Here is a 27,055-nt window from a genome sequence, read left to right on the forward strand (position 1 = left end):
AGAGCTTAGTGGTTCGCTAGTTTATGAGGAGATTCCCATGCAGATTGTGGACAGAAGAGAATAGGAACTACGTAATAAGAATATTCCTCTGGTAAAGGTTCTATGGAGGAATCACACAGTAGAAGAGACTTCTTGGGAGCTCGGGGAACAGATCAGACAGAAGTACCTGTAATTGTTCCAAGAAGTTCAGATGTAATTAGGAAATGTAAGTAAATATGTAGTATTTCTTTTGCAGGTGCATGTAATACTTTAGTTAGTAAGTGGTATTTTAGTTTTGGGGGAATTTTCTTTTGATATATGTAACTCCCAGGACTTGGAATGTAACCACGGTCCGTCATAAGTGAGGGTAAGTAATTAAATAAGTAGACCATTTTACCTTTAAGGGATGATGAGTTGTATGAATAGTAAATTTCGAGGAAAAAATTTTATGAGGGGAGAATGTAATGACCTGAATAATAGTGGTATTTAAATAAAGAGAGGGGGAAATGGAAATAGTAACAGAAGGAGATAGTCGACCTCGTCAACGAACACGATGTTGCACTTTAGGACGCAATGACACAAGAAAATGTATCAGGTCCTCGTCGACGAACCTAGGGGATTCATCGACGAGGGTACAAGAGGGCCTCGTCGACAAAGACAAGATTCGTCGACGAGAAGATACTGAGAGAGGACTTTTGGAAGTCTGAAATTTGTCGACGAGGGTGTAGGTTCGTCGACAAATCCGGCCCTAAAAATAGCCTAAAACTTGGATTAAACACAAAAAAAAATCAAAAAATTTCTTACTCTCTCTCTCTCTCCTCTACGGTTCCTCTCTCCTCTCTCTTCGATTTCGGCTCCATCATTCGCCGGATCAACGATCTGAGGCCACCACGACGCTCCTGGGGAAGTTTTCTCCAAATCTGCCAGAGTGGATCATTAGTGGAAGTAAGTTGAAGTTCATCCCTAAGTTGAGGTAAGGCTTTTTATGTCAAATTTGATCTTTTCGCAGTTATAGGAAATGATACTCACGTGAAAATCCTGAAATTTAGTTTTGAGAGTTATTGTTTTTAGTTAATTGAACAGGGAACCCTATGAGTGCAAGACCGAAATTTTTAGGGGATTTCTCTCTAGTGTCAGGTAAGGAAATAAACTAAAGCAGTTAATTTTCCATGCAAATTAGTATTATTTATCAGCAAATTAATTTTCAGGAACGCATGTGATATATTTGAATATTATTGAGGAAATGCATATTTGGGAAAATACTACTATTATACAGGAAATGTAATTTTAGAATGAAATGTATGATTTTACTCAGTATTGTGTGGCATTAACATTATTTTACGTAACAAATATTATGTTATAGCAATTTTACGAGTCAAGAATGTTTTCAGGAATTATGAAATGATATAGTACATTATGATTTTGAAAATACATGATAATTGATTTATTTATTTAGAGTGGTATTTACGAAATGATCGGCGCGATGTCGTATTTATGAAATGTTCGACGCGAGACCGTTTTTATGAAATGTTCGACGCAAGGCCGTATTTATGAAATTGTAGAAAATGCTACCAATTCCTTTATGTCAAACACTATATTATGATTTATTATATGTTATCAAAACCCCATGTTAGTTTAGTTCAGTTCAGGAGCACGATACCTTAGCTATATAGATCAGATATCTAAGTTCAGATTGGTGTTAACCACCCCACGAGGGAGTGGGAGATGGATAGTCGATGTGACTTTCAGTGTAGAGTTGTAGACGTCCACCTATCAGTCCGGACCAGAGTGTAGTTGGCCTATTGTACTTACAGACATTTTTTACTCAACAATGGTCGGCCAGCCATTGTCGGGTCCCTCCTTCGAGCTGCACAAGCCGTCATGGGGGGGTAATACATGACACCAGCTAACTATTCATCCTGGGTATATTTTCAGTATTATCAGTTATACCAGACATTTTATGAACTATATGATTTATTAGAAAATACGAAAGTATATGATTATTCAGTATGTTATGATGAATATTTACAGATATATGAAATGTATTGTATATGTATAATTGCATTAAATGTTCATGTTGTCACACAACTGTATTTAGTTTATTTTCCCTTACTAAGAAGTGTCTCCCCCCCCCCCCCTAGAACATAAATAATTTTTATGAAACCCAAGAGGACCGGCGGACGAGGCCGCCGTTGAGATAGTGTAGTTCTACTCTGCTAGGAGGGTAAGTTTTTTATCTATAAGCCATAGATTGGTGTGGTGGGTTCCTAGATATGAATATATTTTGTATTTTGGAGATTGTATATAAATACAGATATTTGGGAATGTAGTTAACTCTGGTATTTGGATTTTATGATTACGAAAATGTGATTTTAAATTTACTGCTGCTTAAGTTTCCACTGTGTATGACAGGTGTTCCCGGGTTCAGGTTGACTTTGTTATTAATTATGTTTTATTATATGAATATTTAAGCAGGTCGTTACATGCTTAACTAAGGGTGAAAGAGGCAATCGAGAAGCAAAGAAGAGCTCGGAAAGGCTTTTTGGTGAAAAAGTTTCAAAACCCTAAGAGAGAGAAGAGAGAGAATTGAATTTCTCTAAAAAAAAAATGAACTTAAACCTATTTATAGATGAGCAGGCCCAGAGGAAAACCGACACCAGTTTGCCTGTATCCACAAAATCATCGCCAGTTTTGTGGTGGATTGGCACGGTTGACCCAAAACCGTGGCCGATTTTCTTCTGACTCAAAAACCGTCGCTGGTTTAGGTCCCCACTTTCCCAATTCCTTCTTTTTCTTTTATTTTCCTTTGTTTCTCTCTTTTATATTCATTTTCTTTTATTTTTCCGAGTTCAGGTTCCTACATATAAGACTACTATACTTTGCTAAATGATAAAATGTTTAAATTTATTTAAAAATCACTATTATTTTAAAATACTAAGTTTTGCAAATATTATACTTAATATTTATTTTGCCACATTCAAACAATATTTATGATTTTCAAAATTGATCCAAGTCGAGGCTTATCAAGTTCAACGACTTCTTGAGTTCGGTACTTATGATAAATGGTTCCAAACACATCTTAATTTCTTTTAACTAATGGAAAAATTAGTGAGAAAGTGCTAGCTTTAATTTATACTATTATTTCTGCAAGCTTTAAAATTGATAATTTTTTATTAAAAAATTATCGGTTTCTCAGTTTAGAAATTGAGAGTGGGCGCTTATCTTACCAATTCATACAATAAATTTTTTTGTACACCTGAACTAACAGTAGTAGCAAATATAAAGATCATGCAACTATGGGCAAGATTTCCTTTCTTTCTTTTTTTTTTTTTCCAAATTGGATACTTGTGAAATTGAGGCAAAAAACATATTAGGGCAGCTCTTCCTAGTTCCTGCATTAAACCAAAAAACAAAAGTGCATTGCACCAAATTATGCCAAGTACTTCGAAATTTCTAGTTAACACCCCTCACTAGGATAGAATTGAGGAGAATAAAATCAGATTTGATTACTCTCCATTCAAATTTTCATTCCATTTCTTCTCAATCTCATCCTATTCTGCAAACTAAACATGCATTTGAGAGTATATGCCCTTTAAAGCTTTGCATATGCATGGAAAGGAATGTCGGGTGGCTCAATAATATATGACAAATTCCCTAACTTAATAGGCTAAAAATGCAGCAATGACCTGCCCCAATGGTAGGCAAGTTGGGACAGAAAGGATTGGAGTGAAATGAAATGAAAAGAATACATGGTAAAAGTATAAAAATATAAATACCAATTTCATTCTATTCTTGCCTGCTAAACAAATCGTGAGAGAAGCAGAAGGGCAGTTCAGGCACCAAACAGTCCAGAGCCAGTTTCTCTCAACTTTCAACACTGCGGCCATGGAAAACATCCCTTCAACGTATTAGATCAGTGTTTCCCTTCTGCTAGCTGATTACATGGTAAAAGGAAATAACCCCTTCCACATCAAATGCTTCTGACCAGTGGTACCCTTCTATTAGCTGATAACATGTTTCCAACTCTGCTTGGCTGATACATCCTCCAGGTGGCCTAAAACTTCTGATTAGCCTGAAGCTGCGCACTCGCATTGCCGTGGTTGATCCATGTGAATGGGAAACTGTCCACTGCAAGAAGGAACCCAGGGTGGGGAAAATGTTTTCCCCCTTTCAAATTGCTTCAAAACCAATATTAACAAACAAATCATTTTTCATTTTTTTGAATCCTAGATGGAAGTTTCTTCATCTGGTTTCTTGTTTTGGAATATATCTGTATGCTCTTTTCAGGCAGGCTCGTAAAGACCCAGCATGTGCCCATCTAAACACCTCAAGGCAGCAACCTGCCAGTGACACCAAGTAAAAAGAGATACGGTTACACTCCCTAGATGGAGAAATTCAAAATAATTTGTACTGAATGAGCAAATCATCTGAAAATCGAATCTCGCAATCAAACCATTACAAATTACAGCATGCCAAGTTGATTTAGGAATGCACATTCCCAAAGTTATTTTGTTGTGGAATGCAAATTCCTGGAGACAGATTAATGAGTTTGTGATTGGGAATGGGACCGGTGGAATAACAGCCTCTCTAAATAAAAGCGAGGGTAAGGTTACATCCATTGTGACAACCCTCCCCGTACGCTCGCAAGGCAGCGAGCCTTGGGGCCTGGGGACGCGCCCCCTTTTTTTGACTTTTGTGATCAATAATAATATTTTTAATTATGCTCTATGCAGTCCTGCAGAAGCAATACTCTTACCTTTCCATGGATCTCATATTTGATGGGACCATCTAGCTCTGCACCTAAAGCCATCAATTTTGTCAGTGTGGTGTTGATGTCCGTCACTGTAAAGGACAGGAGGGATGAGTATCCCTTCTGCATGACATGGTCACTGTTGAGGAGTTAGCATCTAATTCAATTAATTTTAGTCATACTCGGTCATAAAGACAATATTAGAACTTTCAGAAAGCCACGTCAAGCAAATGACCGAGCAAGATAATTTTCCACATGACTATACAACAATACCACCAAACAAAAGACCAAAACTAAATTATTGTCACCACACCTTCAACACCTCCCCCATTTGGAACCATCAAAATTTAGCAAATATTCTAGTGTAGAAAATTTATGTACATGTACCATCATAATTTAGCAGCGGGAAAAGATAGAAGCAACAAGCAGCTAGGAAATTGTACAAGAATTGTTAATGAGGAAGGATGATTGCCACACTAAACAAAGAAGTCTGATTGATTAGGCTGCTAGACGGATGAATGGGTGGCCTGTCAATAAGTACAACAGATTAACAACTAATTATCATAGTTATCATGTATTTCTTTTCCTTTAGAATGCTTCCAATATCATATGCGACACTGCCATAGTTTGACGATGATTGGTGCCCTAGGGGGACATAGCATCGTTGTCAACAATAAGAGATTCTCTATCTTGAAAAAGGATATTAATGATCATCACAGAATGATGCAATTAAAAAGTCCATTGCTCAATGTGATGAGGCAATGAGCAGCACAGCATTGCATTTTTCCTTCCACTCGAAGACTGTTAAATCTTTGGAGGAGAACATTTAGGGTATCCAATCATTTCATTTTATTCAGGATGAGAGGGAACAGTCATGGCTCTTTTTTATTGAAAAATTCCAAAAAAGGGTGCAACAGAGATGCTCTACATTCTAGATGATAAAGAAGTTTTAGGTTGGTGACAGTTTTCAGGGCGGTTGAAGGATTTTGCACCGTCTGAAAAGAAAGGAAGATTATGCGATGGGCAGACCAACTGCATCCAAGGAAGGAGATTATGTGCTCAAATGCCAGGACTCCGGAAAAACAATTTTGGATCCCGGACACAGGTTTAAAAATCTATTACTTAACAGTATGACGAGCTTCCAAGACCATTACTGAGACTTCTCCTCTCAATTCACGACTAGAAATCAGCCATCCTGGACACAGCCTTAAAAACCATTACTTCACAGTATGGGGAGCTTTGAAGATAATTACTGGGCAATATCTTAGAGACCTCCCAATTCACAACTGCATTGGCCATCATAATACCATAACAGCTGTTACTTGTCAGAGACTGCTGCAAGCCACTACAAACCATTACACAGTAATGGTCGTTACAGACCGCTACACAGTACTATGTACCATTCTAGGCTGCTACGTTGCCAGATTGGAAGTGAAAGCCTAAAATGGGCTTTTAATCCCCTTCTTTGTTTTTGCTATACTAAAGCTTTGAAACTCAATCTTAAGTTGTTTTATTTTAATTTGTACATTTTTTATTAAAAAGATAACTTTAAGTTCAACTAATTTAATATTTACTATGTATTTCTTTAGTAATGAACTTTCAAACATATTCAACTTTTCTCTCATTAAAATAATATATATATATATATATATATATATATATATATTGCATACTGTGGATTCCTTCAATTTGGCTCTTTATGTTTTCTTATGCTTAATCTACAAAAACACATTTCATAGCTATCCATTTGTGTTCTTGTTTGAAATATGAACATTCTATTTTTTAAAATTTTGTTATATTTATGATTTATTAGTTTAAATTGCAGGTATAATTAACAATAAAATAGGAAACACTAGCAAATATATTCTTCTTCTCGCCAATAACAACTCAAGAAACCCGGATAGCTTTCAATTAAAGGTAATGCATAATTCTAGGATCAAAGGTGAATTTATGTGCTTGCTAATACAAAAAATGAATTCAATATGGTACCCATTACTACATTTTGCTATGGCCGCAACCATTTCCATTGCACTGATGCTTTTTAAAACTATGCCACAAGGCAGAATGTGCAGACTCAAGTAACAAATGCTAAGGGCAACAAATTCACTGTTTTTCAACCCAAATCTCATACAAATAATGATTTGAATCATCACTTGACTTTTAAAAACACTAGGCCAAATTTGAAACCAAAAGACTTGGCTCCAAAAATAATAATAATAATAATAATAATAATAATAATAACAAGCATGTTGGCTGAAGACTAATAAGACTTTAACGTGACCCATCAAAATGAGCTTAATTTTGCTCAGGCTCATTTAACTTGGGTTTGAACAAGTAAAATTCAGACAATGAACAACACATCGTCTTCAGCAGTTCAACCTCATTTCAGAAACGCATCAGTCAAGTAGGAGTTTCATCATTGCAGGAGGAGATAATTCTGATGAGATAGCTGCATTAGGGGCTACTGTGCCAGCAGATTATGGTATTCACAAGAAGGTAGAATAACAAAGTGGCAGGCGATGCTCAGATTGAAAGGGATAACTAGGCATATAAATGCAACTTCAGATACAAAATACACATCTGCTCTTTATTTTTCTTTGGTAATTGGTACTCAGCTCTATACCTTCCATTCCTGTTTAGAGATCAGAAGTTGCTCAATCAGAGGTTCGTAACTTCATATGAACAGGGTAAATGCCTGTACAGGTATTCTTCTTATTCGGAAATAAGAAGTCACACAATACTAACTCAAAGCTTTTTTAGTGCCATGGGGAGTATGTTGCTGAGGGGAACGTCCTAACAGTGGACATCCAACAAGATGTGAGATACAACCAGGATGCTCAATCCCTTCTGGATGAACTGGGTCTTAGACCCATTAGCTCTCGAGTCAGTTAGGGAAGGATTCAAGATTGGAGAAGAAGAGAGCTAAGAAGTTGACGATGGAGTTGACCAAGCTAGATTAATCAGTTAATTATGAGAGGGATGGAGGAGATGTTCAGGTCCTAACAATCTGTTAAAAAGAGGATTCTTCTTGGAATCTGTGTGGGTTAAGGGATAGGCAAAAAGGAGAATGATTAAGGAGTTAGTGGGTAGGGTGGCTCCTCAAATTTGCTAATCAAATCCAAATTAAAAGATGTCAGTTTGTTTTTTGTTAGAAGTACTTGGGAGGCGAGGTTTAAGGATTGGATCTCCTTACCATTTATAGGTGCTTTGAGGATTGTGATCTATTCAGACACTAGGACTGCCAGTACTAAGTATTGCAAATGCATGCATAGGGTTTATTCCTTGTCTGTTCCTTTAGAGGTGAGGGGTTTTGAGGAGTGGGGTATCATGCCTATGTATGGGCCAACCCAATCTATTTAAGAGTTTTTCCCTGAGTTTATCATTTGGTTGCTGGCAATCCGACATGGTGTCTGTCGGTGATTTTACTATTATTCATAACTCTAGTAAGATTCACCACAAATTTGAGGGATTTTGATTATTTTAAATTGGAGATTGTGGTCTTAGGAGCATTCCTCTTTCTACTGGCCATGATGGTGTCAGGGGATAGGCATGCCTCCACTAGCCTTGATAGCATTTACCAGTGAAAAAAAAAAATATGCATGTCTGTGTGTAACATCTATGCACAAGGCCCCCATGCCATCAGGGGTCTAGGGAGGCATTATGTATGCAGTCTTACAAGCACATTTGGAGAGACTACTTCTGTTATTTGATCCAGCGACTGTCAGGGAAGTAACGCCCTAACCATCAATGGGGAGTATATTTTTGCAAATGTAGTTGAAGAACTTTTGCCTAGGCTTATTTCTATCCACATTCCAGACCGATACCGTTATAGCTAAGAGTTGGTGGGATAGTCATGAGTGTCTGGTCCATGTTTGGAAGGGCTTCAAATTTGTGAAGAAGTTGAAAATTTGGAACGAGGATACCTTTGGAACCATAAAGTGAGGGTAAAATTGGCATTTTATTGGAGATAGGAGGTTTTGATAGTTTGGAACAATGTGGCCACAACAGTTAGATTAAGTAATGTCTTGGAGGACATTTTTATGAAGGAGGACATTAGTTAAAGGCAAAATTTCAATTTAAAATAGGTTAATGAAAGTGATTGTAATTCTAGGTTGTTTCATAGGAGGAAGAGGAAGATATTTGTGAAGAAGTTGGAGTTAAGACACTGGTATCGTAGTGGGAGATAATAGAGTGAGGTGATTATTCATTTCTACATAGATTGATAAGCAAAAGAGTTTTACGAAAAAAAAAATTGAGAAAGAATACAACATTACAACTAATAGAAAAGAAGGAAATTACAAAGAATGGAGAATAAGACAATCCTGAAAATAACCACGGAAAAAATTACTATAAGCCCTCCAATCCCTATGAAGATCAAACAACAAAATTCCCAAAAAAGTCCCAAAGAAGTTCCCAAGAAACAAGAAAAACAACTTTAACCCATAATAAAGAGGAAGGAGTTTATTTCTCATTAGAAAACCTAGCATTCATTTCGATCCTCAAAAAAAAAAAAAACAAAACAAAACAAAACAAACAAAAAACAAAAGAAGAAGAAGAAGAAAGAAATAAAGAAAGAAAGAAAGAAAGAACGAAAGAACGAAATAAAGAAATAAAGAAAGAAGAACATGCCAAACCTGCACAAAACCATCCTTTTCTTAGTCCTCCCTAAGTCCCAAAACAACACCAACAAAAAAGCATCAATAATTTATGGTAATACCATCATCTCATCGAAAATGGAAAAAAGATTATCCCAAAGCTGCTTAGCCACCCAAGAATGGGTATCACTAGACTCTAAAGTCTAAACACACAAGCATAAATCCAAACTAATAGCTTTATAGGGCCTCTTAGTCCTTCCTTGTAACAAGTCATTAGTATCAATAATATCGAGAGCTAGAGTCCACACAGAATACCTAATCTAGGCACCGTAACCTTCCAAATAACATTATTCAAGGGGAAGAGTGTAGCTTGAGGTTTTCAACAAGTACGAAAAGAAAGATTTTGTAGTAAAATAATTAGAAACATCACCAATCCAAATCCTCAAATCATTCCTCACTTGAGGAACAAAAGGATTCCTTCCCCCCCCCCCCCAAAAAAAGAATAAAAGGAAATAATTTAGGCATTATAAACTGAAGACAATCTGAAAAGACAAGGAACCAATGACACCAATGAGAACTCACCCACCCAAATATCCTCCTGCAACCAAATGACATCCCCATCGCCAACTCTAAACCAAGTAGGAGGATAGAATAAATGGGTAACATGTGAAACTTCCTCCAGCTTGCAAGACAAGCATTGCCACTTGCTTTAGCATCCGACCTTCCAATGCATACCATACTTCTAATAACCTTGTGCCATAAAAGCTGACCTCCTGTGGAACCTACATAACCATTTTTAACTAAAGAAATGTTTTTCTAACACCACATTGCCAAGGCCTAAATCCCCCTCACACTTAGGTCTTCTAGTCATGTCCCAACTTACAAGATGATCCCCTCCTTTTATCTCCTATACCTGAAAATATTTACATCTCATAAGCCTCTCCAGGACTACAGCCACACTCGATAGAACTCTAAAAAGAGAGAGAAAATGAACAAGAATTTCAGAAAGAGCCACGCCGATATGGTTTCGTTTGGAACAACTTATGCAGAAGTGTTTTTCAAAATATATACTGAATTTAACAAGTGTTGAAGAGGAAAAGTATTGAAAGTTATAAGTGGTGTTTAGTTGTGTTTAAAATAAGCGGCATTTGGATACTTTCATTATAGGGTACCATATGATTATTTTTAAACATATTTTAAATTAAAAATATTAATATCTTTTAATTAAAAATTTCATTAATAATTATTATAATTATTTATAATTAAAATTTAAATATTTTCTATTAAAATATAATATAGGATTGTCATTTTTAATTAATAACAATTTTTTAATTAATGTATATTTAAAAATATCACTTTCATATTAAATTATGATAAAAATAATATTATTAATTAAATTTAAAATTTAAATTTATAAATAGTAATTGCTCATTCCAAAATTGAATCATAATCAATAATATGTACTTTAAAATATATTTTAAATAAAAATATTAAAAATTTTATAATTAAAAGTTTAAATGATAATCATATTAATTTTCTAATTAAAATATAAATATTTTCTATTAACTGAAATAATATAACATCATTTATTAATTAAAAATAATTTTGTTATTAAAACTTTTAGTTTATTTAATGTTAATTTAAATGTATAGATGGCTCTTTTTATTCATTCTAGAATTTAATTATATTTTATTAATACTTAATAGTTTATAATGCATAATAAAATAATAAATGATTAATTTTTACTTAATAATTATGTTAAATGTTTCTTTCAATTAAAATTTAAATATTTTTATTAAGTAAAAATAATATAATATTATTTTTTTAATTAGCAATAATGTTGTTCTTAATTCATATTTATAATATATGATTATCATATTAATTTATGTTAAAATAATATTATTAATTAAACTAGTATTTTTAATTTTTAATATTAATTTAAATTAATAGATGGTTCTTCTTCTTCCCAAAATTGAATTATATTTCATTAATAATTAATATATTATAACACATAATGAAATAATATATGATTATCTTCTAATGTATTTTTAAAATTATCAAATAATAACTAAATATTCTTATATTTACAAAATTGACCCCGCTATGAATAGTGTCACTTATAAGTGGCCAAAAGGTTATTTTAAATTGCTTCTTAAAATTTACTTAAATAGTTCTCCAAAAAGTTGTTCTGGAAAATCACTTTTTATAATAAGTATTTGCTATAGTACAAGACCAAAGCCAATTTTTTTGTAAAAGAGTTTATTTTAAGTGATAAGTGTCATAAGCACTTTGTTTAAATGCTCCCAAGAGGGGGCTAAGAGTAATGCAAGGATAAATAAGCCCTCTCCACCCCTAAACTTCTACCCACCCTCTCCAAAAGAGAATTAGGATTGCATCCAAGAGGAAGACTCTAATAAGTCAATGTATAGGACATTCAAGATAGGCCAATGATTGCCCCCGGGCATTGGATCCGGTGGCAAGGGCGGGCTTGGGATGGGCCGCTCGACAGTATAAGTCCCAGGTTAGATTCCTACCATCCACGATCAAATTCCGATTTACTCCTGCGTTGGTTGTGGGGCAGGTGAACGTGGGCGTGGGATTAGTCTAGGTTAGGGCGTAGCACCCGATGATCCTAGGACACCCGATGTAATCAAAAAAATAAATAAATAAATAGGCCAATGATTTATGGTCTTCACTAGAAACCTATGCAAGGTAACAAGGCTACTAATTAGAGATTTTAATGTTGAAATAAAAGCGTCATGCTTTTAAGGTGGAGGAAGATAAAGCTCTCAGTCCTAAGGAAGACATTTTATGATTGCTTTTTTTATCCCATTATATATGGAAAGTAATTAAGAGAATAGTATAGTTCCTCATGAGTTCCATGGTAATAGAATCATTACTAGGAGCGCGAGTTCTACTTTTTATTGCTCTTATTGCTAGGAAACATTGCTCTTGCAAGTTCAAAGATGATTGGCAAATTAGTTTAGTAACTGCTCACTATAAAGTTTTGGTTAAGATGTTATCTAGGAGATTTAGGGAGGTTTTGGGTGATGCCATTGAGGATAGATTGATTCCTTATGCAGTGTAGGTTGCTCGTGGGGTGGTAGATGATGCTAAGAGAAGGGGAAATAGGGATAAAACAAAAAAAAAACCAAGTCTTAAATCTCACTAGGTGGGATTAGTGAAGGGGAAATAGGGGTGCTGCTTTTAAATATGAATTTTGAGCAAGCTTATGATAGTGTCTGTCGAGTCTTCTGAGACAACATGGAGAAGAAGGATTTTGGATTAGATTATATGAAAAGGATTTAAATTATAAAAGGTTGCCTATCATATGAAAATCTGTCAGTGATCGTCAATGGTATCCAAGGGACTGGTGTACTACCTCTCATGGATTGAGACAACGGGTTTACTGCATATTCCCTTTCTCCTTTTCTGTTCACACTTGTGGTAGACGTGTTGCACAGAATGGTTTTACAAGCACAAGACCTTGGTGTTACTAAGGAGTTTAAGGTTAGTAGGAATGATGTGGAAATCCATCTCCAGTCTGCCAATGACACAATTCTTCTTCAAGGCTGACAATGTTAAATTTCAATAAGTGTATGCTTTGTAAAAAAAAATTAAGAAAATATTAGAAGTTAATATGTTTAAAGGTGGTATTGGAGGGATTATAAGAGTCAAACATGAGAAGGTAGAGTTTACTTTGTTAGCAAGTCGCATTTCCTTATTTTGGTCCTCGACTTACTAGGCCTTCCTGTAGGGGACACTCCGTCCTTTATCAAAAGAGTGGATAGAAGATTTTCAACCTTCATTTTTTTAGGGGCTCGTAGCATGCTCATCAGTGATTGTCTTTGCATCATTCTTTACTTTTTGTCTCTTATAGAATTATGCTTAGCATAGCTGGCGGGTTGGAGAGGATGATGAGATATCCTAAAGTTGGCATGGGTGATAGTAACAAAGATCAATTTATTAGTTGAGATGTTGTGTTAGGTGACCTGAGTCAAATTTGGGACTAGAAATTTAGGATCTAAAAACATTTCTCTAGTGGGGAAATAGTTGAAGAGGTTTCCTTTAAGAAACAAAGTCTCTATGAAACAAGATTATTAAAAGTGTGGCTTTTCTTCGAGGGATTCTTGTTCTCCACAGCCCACACCTCTCTCTTTCATACATTAATGAATTTCCTTTTCTATCAGAAAAAAATAACAATGTCATTTGTTTTTTGGGAGGATAGTTGGGTTGGAGAAAACTCTTCATCAATTTTGATTTCCCATCTTTTTAGATTGTCCTCCATGCATAATGCCCCTATGCTTCTTTTTATTCTTTGAAGGGAGGCTCTCTTTCATGGAATTTCCATTTCTTTCCAAATCTTAATGGAAGAGAGATCAATAAATTAGTCCATTCAATGGCAATTCTGGGTTCTTTTGCTCCTCATTTGTCGAATTTGTCCTGAGAAAATTCTGTGCATTCATTTCTAAATCTTTTCTAATATACTTATTGAAGTGCCCGAACCCTTCTTCTTTCCCTCTGGAGAATCTAATTTGGAAGGATGACATTTCCTCCTAGATCAAATCATTTACCTAGGCTTTGGTTCTTGTCAAAAGTAATACTAATTCATCATGAGCAGACCTAATGAAGTAGTTAGCACAGACATTTCTGTGATGTGCTTAGCTTTTAACAAGTAGAATGAGCAACTAATTCTTCACTGTTGGCACGCTAGGCATTTTGGTGGTGATATGTGAGTGTTGCCATAGGTTGATGATTTCAATTTGATGAAGTTTTGTTGGCTTAGGGGAACTTAGAAAGGAAAAGAATTGTAGAATTATACTTAGTATGCCATTATTTGGCCTTTATGAATGGAGATAAATGCTGAAATAATCAAAGACCAACCCATATCTTAGTTGTTATGGAATAGAGTGGTTTTTCTACCTTATTTTGGGCTTTGTCTTTTGGGATTTTAAGGGTTCTGCATTTGACTGATCTAAAAAGATATTGGGGAGACTCCTTTGTAATTGTTATTTTCTTTTAAGGTCAAGGGCATCTTGCCATTTAGCTCTCATGCCTCTCCTCTCCTCTTCCATGAATATATTTTTTTGAATCTAATAACAAGTGTTAATGAGAAAGCTAAAACTAATTAATCATAAAAAGATACAAAGTAATGCAGGATTGGAAGAGAAGCATTTGAAGTCTAATAAAATAATGGTCTATAAATTTGCCAATGTAAATGATGATTTAATGTCTTAAAACACATCTTTAGTATGGAAATGGTTATGGAGGTTTCCCTTGGAGGATACTCCTTATCACACAAGGTTATTTGAAGTGTCAAATTCATCAAAATGGTTGGGATACTAGAAGAAGCAGTAAAGCCATGCAAGCCCTAGGAAATTTATTTCTTAGTCTGCTCATTTTTTCTACCGTCTTATTTGGCTCAAAGTAGGTAATTGGAATCTCATGCAGTTTGGGTCATTGAGATTTCATTGGAATTGCTGGTTCATCGTCTTTTTAGATTGTCTTCCATTCATAATGCTTTGATTAATTCCTTTTCTTCTTTAGAGGGGGCTCTCTTTTTTTGGGATTTTCATTTCTTCACAAATCCCAATAAAAGAGAGGTCGATGAGCCTACTATTATGTTGAAGGCCATGGATTCCAGTGTTCCTCAAATGAGGAATGACTCAAGGAGTTGGATTAGGGATGCTTCCGATTCTTTAACTATGATATCTTCTCTCATTTGTTGAAATCTTCTACTACTCCATCTTTCCCTCTGAATAATGTTACTTGGAAGGCTAAGGCTCCTTTCATGATCAGGACTTTCATTTGGACTTTGCCTCTCAATAGAATTAATATTAATGACTTGTGGTGGGTAGGGAAATCTAATAATGCTATCAATCAAAATATTTGCATTGTGTTCAAAATATGGCCACAAATAAGAACCTTTTTCCACATCATTGGGTAACTAAGCAGCTTTAGGACAACCTTTTACCTGCTTTTGATGAGGCAATGGTATTTCACAAACTGATGAAGCTTTATGGTCAGGTTTTGGGGTTTTGCAAGGAGTAAGAAAGGGGTGGTTTGTGCAAGTGTGTCATGTTCACTCTTTTTGGAGTTTGTGGCCTGAGAAGGAGCTAGGATCTTTATTAATAAATCAACTCCTTCACATTTATTATGGCATAGAGTCGCTTTCCTTGCGTCTTTTTGAGCACATTCTTTGGGGCTTTTTCAGTTGTTTTGTTGCCCTTCAGAAGGATTGAGGGTGGCTTTTTTCTATTTGCAAAGGTCATTTCTGGATCCTGTGATTGAGAGAGTTTGAGGCTGGACACGTGGAGAAAAACATACTTATCTTTAGGGGGTTGTACCTCATTAGTGTTCACTCCTATTTACTTTGTATCTCTTTTTAGAGTACCCAAGAGTGCTGCTAGGACTCTAGAGATGATGATGCAAAACTTTCTTCCTCGAACTGTTGCACAATCACTACATCCGTTAAAACAAATTTGATCCTGAAAAATTCACAATTCCACATCCTCATCCTAGACAACATCACCCCTCATATGATTTTCTGCCAAAAAATTGCATTTGGTTGTACAAACTTTTCAAAGTACCACTTTGCAATCACTTGAAGCCAAATCCAAACTCTTCAAAAATACTCATGATCATTGAATACATATTAATCATGAGATATCATCTTCCATGTGTTTGAGGATGTAATCAATTCAAACTTAATTTGAAACTAATAAGACATACCTTATATTGACACCTGATATGAAGAACCATCTAATAGACCAACTAGAGACCCTTAAAAATAAGAGTAAGCATGGTCTACATCATAATGGGCAGGATTTCAAAGAAAGTGTTCTTGGTACTACTGCAAGTCCCCAGAAGTTCCCTCAGATATCTCATTTGTTTTTTCCTCTTAGTCATTCCACAGTTAGTACCCACATTGTTGTTCGGACCTCACGGCTTGAGGGAACAGCGAGGATTTTTAATGCCAAAACACCTGCCCATCTGTTATGGGATAGAGTTGCTTTCCTCACTTCTTCTCGAGCATGTGCTTTGGGAACTTTTTAGGGGAGTCGATCTAATCTCCAAAGAGATTGGAGAGCTGGAATTTGTAATTGATTGTAGCTTTTCTTTAAGGATGTCTCGTTCTCCTCAGCCCATACATCTCTCTTTCATTCATTAAAGAATTTCTTTATCCTAACCGAAAAAAAAAAATGGCAATGTTATTTGTTTTTTGGGAGGATACTTGGGTTGGTGAAAATTCTTCATCAATTTTGATTTCCCATCTTTTTATATTGTCCATGTTTACTGCCCTACTGCTTTTTATTCTTTAGAGGGAGGCTCTCTTTCATGGGATTTCCAATTCTTTCAAAATCTTAACGGAAGAGAGGTTGATAAAAAAGTCCATTTAATGGCAGTTCTGGGTTCTTTGGTTTATCACTCGTCAAATTTGGCTTGGGAAAATTCCTGTGCCTTCATTTCAAAATCATTTCTAATGCACTTATTGAATCCCCAAACCCTTCTCCTTTCCCTGGAATCTAATATGGAAGGATGGAATTTCCTCCTGAACAAAGCATTTACCTAGACTTTCTTTCTTGTCAGAAGTAATACTAATCCATCATGAGGAGACCTAATGAAGTAATTAGACCAGACATTTCGGCGATGTGCTTGGTTTCTAACAGGTCAAATGAGCAATTAATTCTTCACTGTTGGGAGGCTGGGCAGCTTGGTGGTGAGATACGAGTGACTCCTTAGGTGGATGATTTCATGTTTAAGAAGTTTTAGTGGTTTGTGGGAGGTAAGAATAGAAAAGCATTGTGGAGTATGCTTCGTATGCCATTATTTGGACTTTACAAATGGAGAGGAAGGCTGGATATTCAAAGATCAGCCTGTATCTAAGTTGTTGATAGAGTTTTCTAGCTTCCCTTCGGCCTTGCCTTTTGGGATTTTTAGGGTTGTGCTTTTGACTGATTTGAAAAGATGTTAGGGAAACTCCTTTGTAATTTCTATTTTCTTTATAGTTGTTCAAAGACATTTTTTTTTGTTTTTTTTTTTATCTGAAAATTATAATTATATAGATCAAAAGGATATGTACAAGTACTCTGGGCATACCCAAGAGAGAGACCCAAAGCTTACACACAACCAAAGACAAGAATATACAACTCACAGGCAACTTAGGCCTTCACCAGAGACTCCATAATACATCAAAACTTGGGCATACCCAGAGGCCATTTAGCCAAAATAACTAAACTCAAGAAGGCCACAACCCTTCGTAAGCATACATTCAGAAACTGACCTCACCCGGGGGAGGTCAAGTACAAAAAAATGGGAACTTATCATATGCACAGTTCGGTAGATGTGAGTCTGGATCACTCTGATAATAGCATATGGTTGAGTGACAATCCCTTCAAATTTCCTATTGTTCCTAAAATGCCATAAACAATATACTGTTATGGCCAGGCACGCCCCCTTTGCTACCGCTTGGATTCCAGTACCCCTAGCTTCTTTATGGAGCCCTTTCAAACTTGCTTTTAGAGTTGACATCAGTCTAGAGATTCCCAACCATTCCCGTAGGTGGCTCCAAACAGTAGAGGATGTCTTACATTTGAAAAACATATGATCGATTGTTTCCATTTCAGTGCCACAAAAAACACAGGTTCTATCTACTCCTTCCCCCCTATACTTGTCACACATAAGTATTTTCCCAATAGCTGCCAGCCACAAGATGAAAGAATGCTTAGGAGCACAGCAATTCTTCCAAATCAAGTTCGGCCAAACAATTACCCTTCCTTTAACCCTCTAGAATTGGTATGCTTCGGAGCATATAAACTGACCCTCCACCTCACATTGCTTTAGTTGGTTATCAGCACTAGATCTGCCCCCACACTGAATCAGCATCTTATCTTTAATTCCTATCAGCTTTTTGAAGAGAGGGGAGTCATCATGTTTAGAAGTAGCCTCCCATATACACCCACCCTTTAAGTAGAAATGGCTCACCCACTTAGACCACAAGCTATCCTTTTTGTCAAGAAAACTCCATAAGTCTTGGTGAGGAGAGCATTGTTCCAACATTTAAGGTCCATCACACCCAGTCCACCCTCCTTTTTTGGCAAGCAAACATCCTTCCATGCTACCAAGGGTTTCCTCCTACCACCCCACAAGAAAGTCCTACAAAGTTTGACAATTGACAATGTGAGCCAAAACATTGTATGGAATAGGAAACATCGAGAGCCAAAAACAGTCCACCCCCTGCATCACTAAGTTAATGATTTCAAGCTTCCCAGCATATGAGAGAGTGTGCCCTGACTAAGAACCAATAAGTCGAGAAATCCTGCTTAATAAAGGGGAGTAATGTGAAGAATTAAGTCTTTTGGAGGCCAAGGGAATTCCCAAATATCTGAATGGAAACTCCCCCACATTAAAACCTGTTAAGTTCTTTAACTCATCCAATGTGTAACCCGAGACCCCTGCACAGAACAGATTGGATTTAGGCAGGCTTGCTTTGAGTCCCAAACAGTCAGCAAAATCCCTCAGGCAATCCATAATCCTTCTAACCGAAGCAAAATCCCCTCTGGAAAATAGGATCAAATCATTTGCAAAGGCAAGATGTGATATCTTAAGTTTACCACATTTGGGATGAAATCTGAACCCAGGGTCTCTTTCCAGATTCTTTAGTAGTCTTGACAGATATTCCATACACAGCACAAACAGGATACGTGAAAGAGGGTCACCTTGTCTTAGACCCTTCTTACCCTCAAAGAATCCATATAAACCCCCATTAACAGATAAGGAGTAGGAGGTGGTAGTAACACATTGCATTATCCACTCCACCAAGATAGAAGGAAATTTGAGTTGCTCTAACATACTCTTCAAGAAACTCCAAGATACTGAGTCATATGCCTTTTTGAGATCTACTTTATCCTTTTTTCTAGCGTATTTCCTGACCAGCACCTGGACAAGGAATATATTTTCCACCATGTACCTTTGCTTTACAAAAGCTGACTGAGCATTGTTGGCCTAACAAGGCTTACGAATCTTATTTTGATGATAACAAATCAAGGGTATTTAACATGTTTTGGTTAAAGTGATGATGTTTCAGGAATTAAGCATTAGAGTTCAAGATCAAGAGTGCATTGATAGCCTACATTCCAAACAAGTGATCAAAAGAAAGCTCAACAGATCAAGTTTGTCAAATCTTATGAAAACTTAAAGGCTTCTGAAGCTCAAAGTCAAAATGGACTTAAAGCAAGATATACATGAAGACTTCACACTTTGAGAGTTTAAGTCTTACGGAAAGTCTTATGTAAGTACTTCAACTTAAAATAAATACGGATGCTTTGAAGCTCTTTAGGTATGATTACAGACTTAGAGACCTATTTTTAAAACCTTGAAAAACATATTTTTCAAATTTCAAATCAAAGATTCCAAGATTAAAAGCTAAAAGAGTTTTGGAAACAAAATCTTAAAAACAGTTAAAATGCATGCTTAGGCGACTGACTAGGTTTCATCAGGCGACTGACAAATTATATGTTTTTAAGAAAGGCAAACAGAACTGTGACAGGCGCCTCACAAAACATTCTCAGGCGACTGACAAGTAGTCATGCAACTGAAAGAACATTGTCAGGCAACTGATAGAGCACTGGCTTTTGAAATATGCCAAGTTTTTAACGTGACAGGCAACTGACACCTTTTGGTCAGGCGACTGACGTTCGTATTTTTTGAAATAAAGCAGCGTTGAAAAGTATTCAAAAATGTTTGTTTGGGCTCCAAATTTTGTAAATACTTGGGAAATACTCCAAGTAAACTTGGGTAACAAGGAATTACTTTTAGAACTCTATAAATACATGGAAGACCAAAATATTTTTATAACAACTACAAGTAATCAAGCAATCAAAGTCTCTAATTCTCAAAGGTTTCTTGTTTACTCACTCTTGCTGAAGTTATACTAAATTCCTGCTGATACAACCACTCGGGTCTTGTGTTCTTACCAAACTTCTTTCAATCTAAAAGAAGAACCCGGTGATTAATTTCTTGAGCTTCAAATTCATTCTTTATTGATATTTAAATTTGAAGTATATTAGTGCTCTAACTTGTGCTAATCAGCTCTATTGTGAGAGTGTCTTTGTCCACAGGAATTTGTTCTTGTTTTGTGTTGTTTTTTTACGGTTCAGGTTGTTGAATCGTTGTACCGAACGTGGGGTATCGCTTGGAGAGGAGGGCTCTATCTTATTGAAGGAGTGTTGTAAAAGTTTGCTCCACTCGTAAAGGAGTGGTATAGTGGAATCCCTTAGGTGTGTTGCCTAAGATAAAGACGTAGGCGGGTATAGCTGAACCTCGTAAAAACTTGGTGTCATTCTATTCCCTACTTTCTTTAAATTTCAGCACTTATAAACTACGTGGTTGTGTACTTAATTTTCTTGATATTAATTTGTCTTTGGGAATTGCAAAAACCATAAGAGAGTACGTTGATTGATCAATATATTGCGGAAACCACAAGGGAATACGTCAATTGATTAATACCAGAGCTCACTAATATATTGGTTGGTTACATACTTAAAATCAAGATACTTATTTGATATCGATATTTGAATTTTGGAAGCTTGGTTGAATTTTCTATTTTTGTGATATCAAGCTAACTTCATTGATTGGATTGAATATCAATTGTACTTGTGAAGTTGTTGTGTTTGAAGAGTGTGATTGCAAATTAACTCAAATTGAAAAAGGAGTAAGACTTAACAAAAGATTTATAAAGAAATTTTAAAAACTCAATTCAACCCCCCCCCCCCCCCCCCTCTCTCTCTCTCAGGAGCACACCTAACTTTTCAAGCATTATTCAAAATTCCTTCCAGCCCTGGCTTAATCCTGTTGGCAAGGATCTTAGCAATGATTTTGTACACCACATTGCAACATGAGATGGGATGGTAGTCATGAACCTTGTTAGCATCCTGGGATTTGGGTATCAACACAATTGCAGTCCTGTTAATCTGTTTCAGGAGCCTCCTATTTCTGAAGAACTCCTTAACAGCAATAGATAGATCTTTACCCGCAATGTCCCATGCTTTTTTGAAGAACCCCGAAGTAAACCCATCAGGTCCCGGAGACTTGTCATCTCCAATGCTAAACAAGGCATTTTTAATCTCTATATCAGTGATATCTTCAACCATCTTGTTAGCTAGAGCCTCATCCAAGGTTGGTCCATTTGCAATCACCTGTGGATCAACAGGAGCACACTGTTCTTCTGTCCCCAGCAACTGCTTATAAAATGTCACAAACTCCTCAGCTACCCCCTGTTGAGATCTTGTGTACTCCCTATTCTCCTTACATATTGCAGCAATATGACTCCTTGCTGTGTATCTTCTCATTAGGGAGTGAAAAAAAGCAGTACCCTTATCACTGTTTTTCAGAAATTTACATTTAGCCTGCTGGGCCAAGAAGCTCCTATTTGCTTCTTCCAGCTTCGCAGCATCCTCTCTTTTCACAATAAGGGTCCTCTGTAATTCTTCATTCTCAGGGTTGTCATGTAGGGCCTGTTGGGCATACTTCAGTTCTAAGCAAGCCCTTTCATCTCTCGATGACATATGAGAAAAATGCAAAGCATTCATAGTTTTCAGGGGCTCCTTAACTGCTTGGAGTTTTTTTTGCTAACCTGAACAGTTTGCATCCTTCAATTCTGACCCTCCAGGCATGTCTCACCACTTCCTTAAACTTTTCATGCTGTGTCCACATATTGAGAAATTTAAACGATCTTCTTCCAAGGTTGTACACTTCAAGCAGCGAGACAACACATGAGGCATGGTCAGACAGAAGCCCTGGGAGTTGAAATTCAGCATGAGCAGTGAACCCCATACGTATCCAAGCATTGTTCACAATAGCTCGATCAAGTTTACACCATACTCTGTTATTTGTCCACGTGAGGAAACATCCAGATGACCTTAGATCAGATAGCTCATTTACTGAAAAACAGTCAGCTATATCCTTAGTCTCATATGCTGTAACAGCTTTGCCATTCCTCTTCTCATCAGTCTGCATTACACAGTTAAAGTCACCCAGCAACAGCTAAGGGACTGAACTACCAGCTCCCATCTGATTAATATTTTCCCACAAAGGCCTTCTAGACACCATTGTATGAAATCCATAGACAAAGCTTACCTGAAAGCATTTAGAGGAATCAAACAAGTAACTGAACAGTGTATTACCTGGGGTGACTTGTCAAGCACTTGAATTCCAACTTTTTGTGGGTTCCAGACTATCAAGATCGTCCCAGCTTCGTGAACATCAAAGCTGTTAGCATAACTCCATTTGGCCAGTCTCTTCTTCATAAACATCTCCAATTTACTATTATTTAGCTTGGTTTCAAGGATACCAAGCACATCAATTTTTTTATCCTTAATGAGGCTTACAACCCCATTATGTTTCAGGGGTTTATTAAAACCCCCAACATTCCAACTCGCAATCTTCATCTTAATAGGGGGTTTTAACCCCTTTCCAAACACCAGAAAATTAAATTGTGGACCTTTTCCTTTCTTGTTCTTCTTTACTGGAATGAACTCTTGAGCCTTCTCCTTTCCTTTATCTTTCAGATTCGAAGTTCCCACTTGGGGAGCCCTGTCGTTGGCCACATCAACCCCAGCTTCTTTTCCTCTACCCACTGTGCCTTCCTCAGTTGACAGTTCAATCTGTTTCTCAAGCTGGGAATTTAGCGAGTCATTTACCTGGGTATGCAAGTCACCTGAGTCCCCTCCACACTCTGAGTAATAAATTCTGTCATCCCCCTAGCCATCGCCCTCAGGATGATCTGCAGGAGTGCTGGTGGGAGTACCAGTAATTGTATCCTTCAAATTGACCACTGGCTTCACCACATTATTCTGATTCAGGGTCTCCAATTTGCTACAATTACCCTCTGCACCATCTACACACTCCTCACCAGCCGGCATTTGTCTTACTTCCTGCCCAGGCACTTTTACTTTATGATTAACACCTGATCTTCCATCAAAGCAGAAGCCCTCAGAGTGTCCAATGATCTTGCATTTGTTACAGTATCTTGGGAGGCCTTTATAAACTACTTCCTGCAAAATAGATAAATCATCGGGAAGCCATACTTTAATGTTGTGCTTAATCTCTTTAGCTATATCAACCTCGACGATGACTCTAGCATACGAGACCCTATCCTGGTTCGTGGTTAGCTTGTCCATGTACGAGGAAAAAATACAGCATACAGCATACAGCAACCCAGAATCAAGGAAAAAATCCATGATTGAGGTCATGCGCATCTCTTAGAGAGAGGTCAGAGCTTCTCTCTCTAACATGACCCAACCTTTTGCTAGCTTGCATGAGAAGCATAGTATCCCACCATTCTGATGCTTACAATACTTCTAATAACCTTCTGCCACAATGTTAATACTCCAAGAGAAACCTCCATAACTTTTTCCCGACTAAAGATATGTTTTAAGACATTGTATTATCACTTACATTGGAAAGTTTATAGACCATTTTTAATTAGACTCCAAATGCTTCTCCGCCAATCCCACATTACTTTGTATTCTTTTTATGATTAAGATTAATTAGTTTTAGCATTCTCATTAACGCTTCTTATGAGATTCAAAAAAACATATGAATGAGGAAAGGCACAAGAGCTAGATGGCAAAATGTCTTTGATATCCAATTTTAACATATGTCTCCGAAGAGAATCAAAGACATCTTGCCATCTAGCTCTTGTGCCTTTCCTCATTCATATATGCTCATAAGAAGTGTTAATGAGAATGCTAAAACTAATTAATCTTAATCACAAAAAGAATACAAAGTAATGTGGGATTGGCGGAGAAGCATTTGGAGTCTAATTAAAAATTATCTATAAACTTTCCAATGTAAGTGATAATATAATGTCTTAAAACATATCTTTAGTTGGGAAAAAGTCATGGAGGTTTCTCTTGGAGGATAACTTTATGGCAGAAGGTTATTAGAAATATTGTAAGCATCATCAGAATGGTGGGATACTTTGCTTCTCATGCAAGCCCTTGGAAATTTATTTCAAAGGTTGTCAACTTCCTATCATCTTACCAAGTTTAAAGTAGGTAATCGAAATCTCGTGCAGCTTTGGGAGGGTATTTGGGTGGTTGATATTTCGTTGGAGTTGTTGGCTCCTTGTGTTTTTAGATTGTCTTCCGCACATAATGCTCTAATTAATGGCTTTTGTTCTTTAGGGGGAGCTCTTTTTTTTAGGATTTTCGTTTCTTCACAAATTTCAATGAAAAAGAAGTTGATGAGCCTACTATATTGTTGAAAGCCTTGGATTCTACTGTTACTCAAATGAGGAATGACTTAAGGAGTTGGATTGGGGAAGCATCTGGTTCTTTTACTATGAAATCTTCTCTCATTTGTTGAAATCTTCTACTCCATCTTTCCCTTTGAATAATGTTATTTGGAAGGGTAATCTCCTTTCAATATCAAGGCTTTCACGTGGACTTTGCCTCTCAATAAGATTAATACTAATGACATGTTGTAGCTAGAGATATCTTATGATGCTGTTAGTCAAAACATTTGCATCTTGCTCAAAATATGGACAAAATAAGCACCTTTTTCTCCTTCATGTGGTAGCTAAGCAGCTCTAGGACAACCTTCCTGCTTTTGATGAGGCAACGATATTGACACAAACTGAAGAAGCTTTTTTGGTCAGGTTTTGGGGTTTTACGAGTAAGAAATGGTGGTTTTGTGGAAGTGAGAAGGGAGCTAGGATCTTTAATAACAAATCAACTCCTTCCCATTTATTATTGCATAGATTTTCTTTCCTTACTTCTTTTTGGGCTCACTCTTAGGGGCTTTTTCAATAATTTTATTCACCTTTAGAGGGATTGAAGGCAGTTCTATTCTAATTTTCCTGTGATTGAGGGGGAAAATATGAGGTTGGAGGGGTGGAGAAAGATGGAGGGGTGGAGAAAGATGTACTTATCTTTAAGGGATTGTACAACCCTTATTAGTGATGTCCTCTAACATCCCTATTCACTTTCGATTGCTTTTCAAAGTCCCAAGAGTGTTGCTAGGACTCTAGAGATGATGATGCGTGACCTTTTTCCTCAAACTGTTGCACAATCACAACATCAGTTAAAACAAGTTTGATCCTTAAGACTTACAGTCCACAAATCCACATCCTTATCCTAGACAGCATCACCATCATCTCTCTTCTAACATGATCATCTGCAACAAATTGCATTTGGTTGTACAGCCTTTTTAAAGTACCACTTTGCAATCACTTGAAGCCAAATCCAAACTCTTCAAAGATACTCATGATCATTGAATCCACACCAATCATGAAATATCATCTTCCCATGTGTTCAAGCTGTAATCAATCCAAACTTAATTTGAAGCTAATAAGATAACCCTTACATTGACACCTGATATGATGCACCATCCAGTAGACCAACTAGAGCATGCTATGATTAGCCCTTCCAAAAGCTTGTGCTCTTGCCTATTGAAGTAAACACTGGCATTAATTTTGAATCTCAAAACATTCCATTCAAAAGCCCCAAATTTTAATTAAACCACATAACAAAAGTTAAAGCTCATTCATCTACCTCAAAAGTTCAGGAGCAAAAGAAGAAGGAAAAGCAAACTAAACGTTCAGATTTTTCAGAGGTTTACCCCCAACCTCAGTCACAAATGCATCGTCATATAAGAAAGGGCAGATACCAGTATTTCTAATTAAACCACAACCAAAATAAATAAATAATTTAAGAGCCCAAAAACAAGAGATCATCCAGAAGTTTAATAACCTTACAATTCAGAGTTGCAATAATTCACAAAAATAGTGGTGATGATGACCAAACATTTACAATGCTGTTCATTGGGTCAGTACTGAGTATTATTTTTATTACCTGGGGGACTGCAAAAGGGCAAGCTTGAAAGGGCCGGACTGAAGCTCAGCCCAACGGAGAGTGCAGACATCGACGGCGAAACCCAAGCCTTCGGAGTAGAAGCGAGCCGCTTTTGGAACATCCCTGTGCAGCTGCAATACCCACCTGAACGAAGCCATCACTGCTGCCTCCAATGCCCTACTCGTCCCCTCCAAAGATAACAGACTCTTGCAGTTGACAACACTAAAATCGAAACCAGAATAAAATTAAATCCCAAATCACGAAGCTGAAATCAAGAAATGGAGCATTAACTCGTGTGGAATCTCCGTTGCTTACCTCCGTCAATAAAGAACAAAATCCTAAGCCGAGAAAACCAAATCAGGAAACGTGAAGAACTCCCCGAGATGCACCCCGAGCTGCTCGATTGAGAGAGAGAGAGCGAGAGAGACTGAGAGTCAGAGACAATCAAATGGAAGAATTTTTAAGATTAAAATTTTTAAAAGAATTAACTAAAATAATATCTTAATCTCGATTCATTAATTGAAAAATAAATTTTTAAATATTTTTATCCAATCATCTTTCTGAAAATATTTTTTATTTACAAGTTATCTTATAATTACAATAATTTATGAAAATATATATAAATAATTAATTAATTATAAAATCTTTTTGACTTGTTACTGTCTTTTTAATTTCCTAAAAATAAAAAATTTGAAAAATAAAGTACTTTTAAATTTTAATAAATATTTTTAACTTTTTATTATCGATAATAAATTTTAAAAAAAAATAAAGCACACACATATTATATGTATTCACTGTATACATATATATATATATATATATATATATATTTGTGAGACTGATAATTTAATAAAACATATAAGTTATTAATAAAT

The 27,055-nt window shown here is 36.4% G+C and overlaps 1 protein-coding gene across 2 annotated transcripts; it reads right to left on the bottom strand.

Moving 5' to 3' along the window:
• Nucleotides 1-3,450: 3,450 nt before the first annotated feature.
• Nucleotides 3,451-26,648, bottom strand: LOC131166186 (uncharacterized). 2 transcript variants are annotated; one of them, XM_058124516.1, is made up of 4 exons: nt 26,496-26,648; nt 26,181-26,402; nt 4,736-4,868; nt 3,451-4,319 (listed from the first exon to the last, which is right to left on the bottom strand). In XM_058124516.1, the coding sequence occupies exons 2-4, from the start codon at nt 26,336-26,338 to the stop codon at nt 4,263-4,265; spliced, it is 348 nt and encodes a 115-aa protein (XP_057980499.1). In that variant the 5' UTR covers nt 26,339-26,402; nt 26,496-26,648; the 3' UTR covers nt 3,451-4,262. The 2 variants fall into 2 exon arrangements, with proteins under 2 accessions (XP_057980499.1, XP_057980498.1); XM_058124515.1 differs by having other exon boundaries at nt 3,451-4,107; nt 26,496-26,620.
• Between the last annotated feature and the right edge of the window lie 407 nt (nt 26,649-27,055).

The sequence above is a fragment of the Malania oleifera genome, chromosome 10, assembly GCF_029873635.1.
Source record: "Malania oleifera isolate guangnan ecotype guangnan chromosome 10, ASM2987363v1, whole genome shotgun sequence".
Classification (NCBI taxonomy): Eukaryota; Viridiplantae; Streptophyta; class Magnoliopsida; order Santalales; family Ximeniaceae; genus Malania; species Malania oleifera.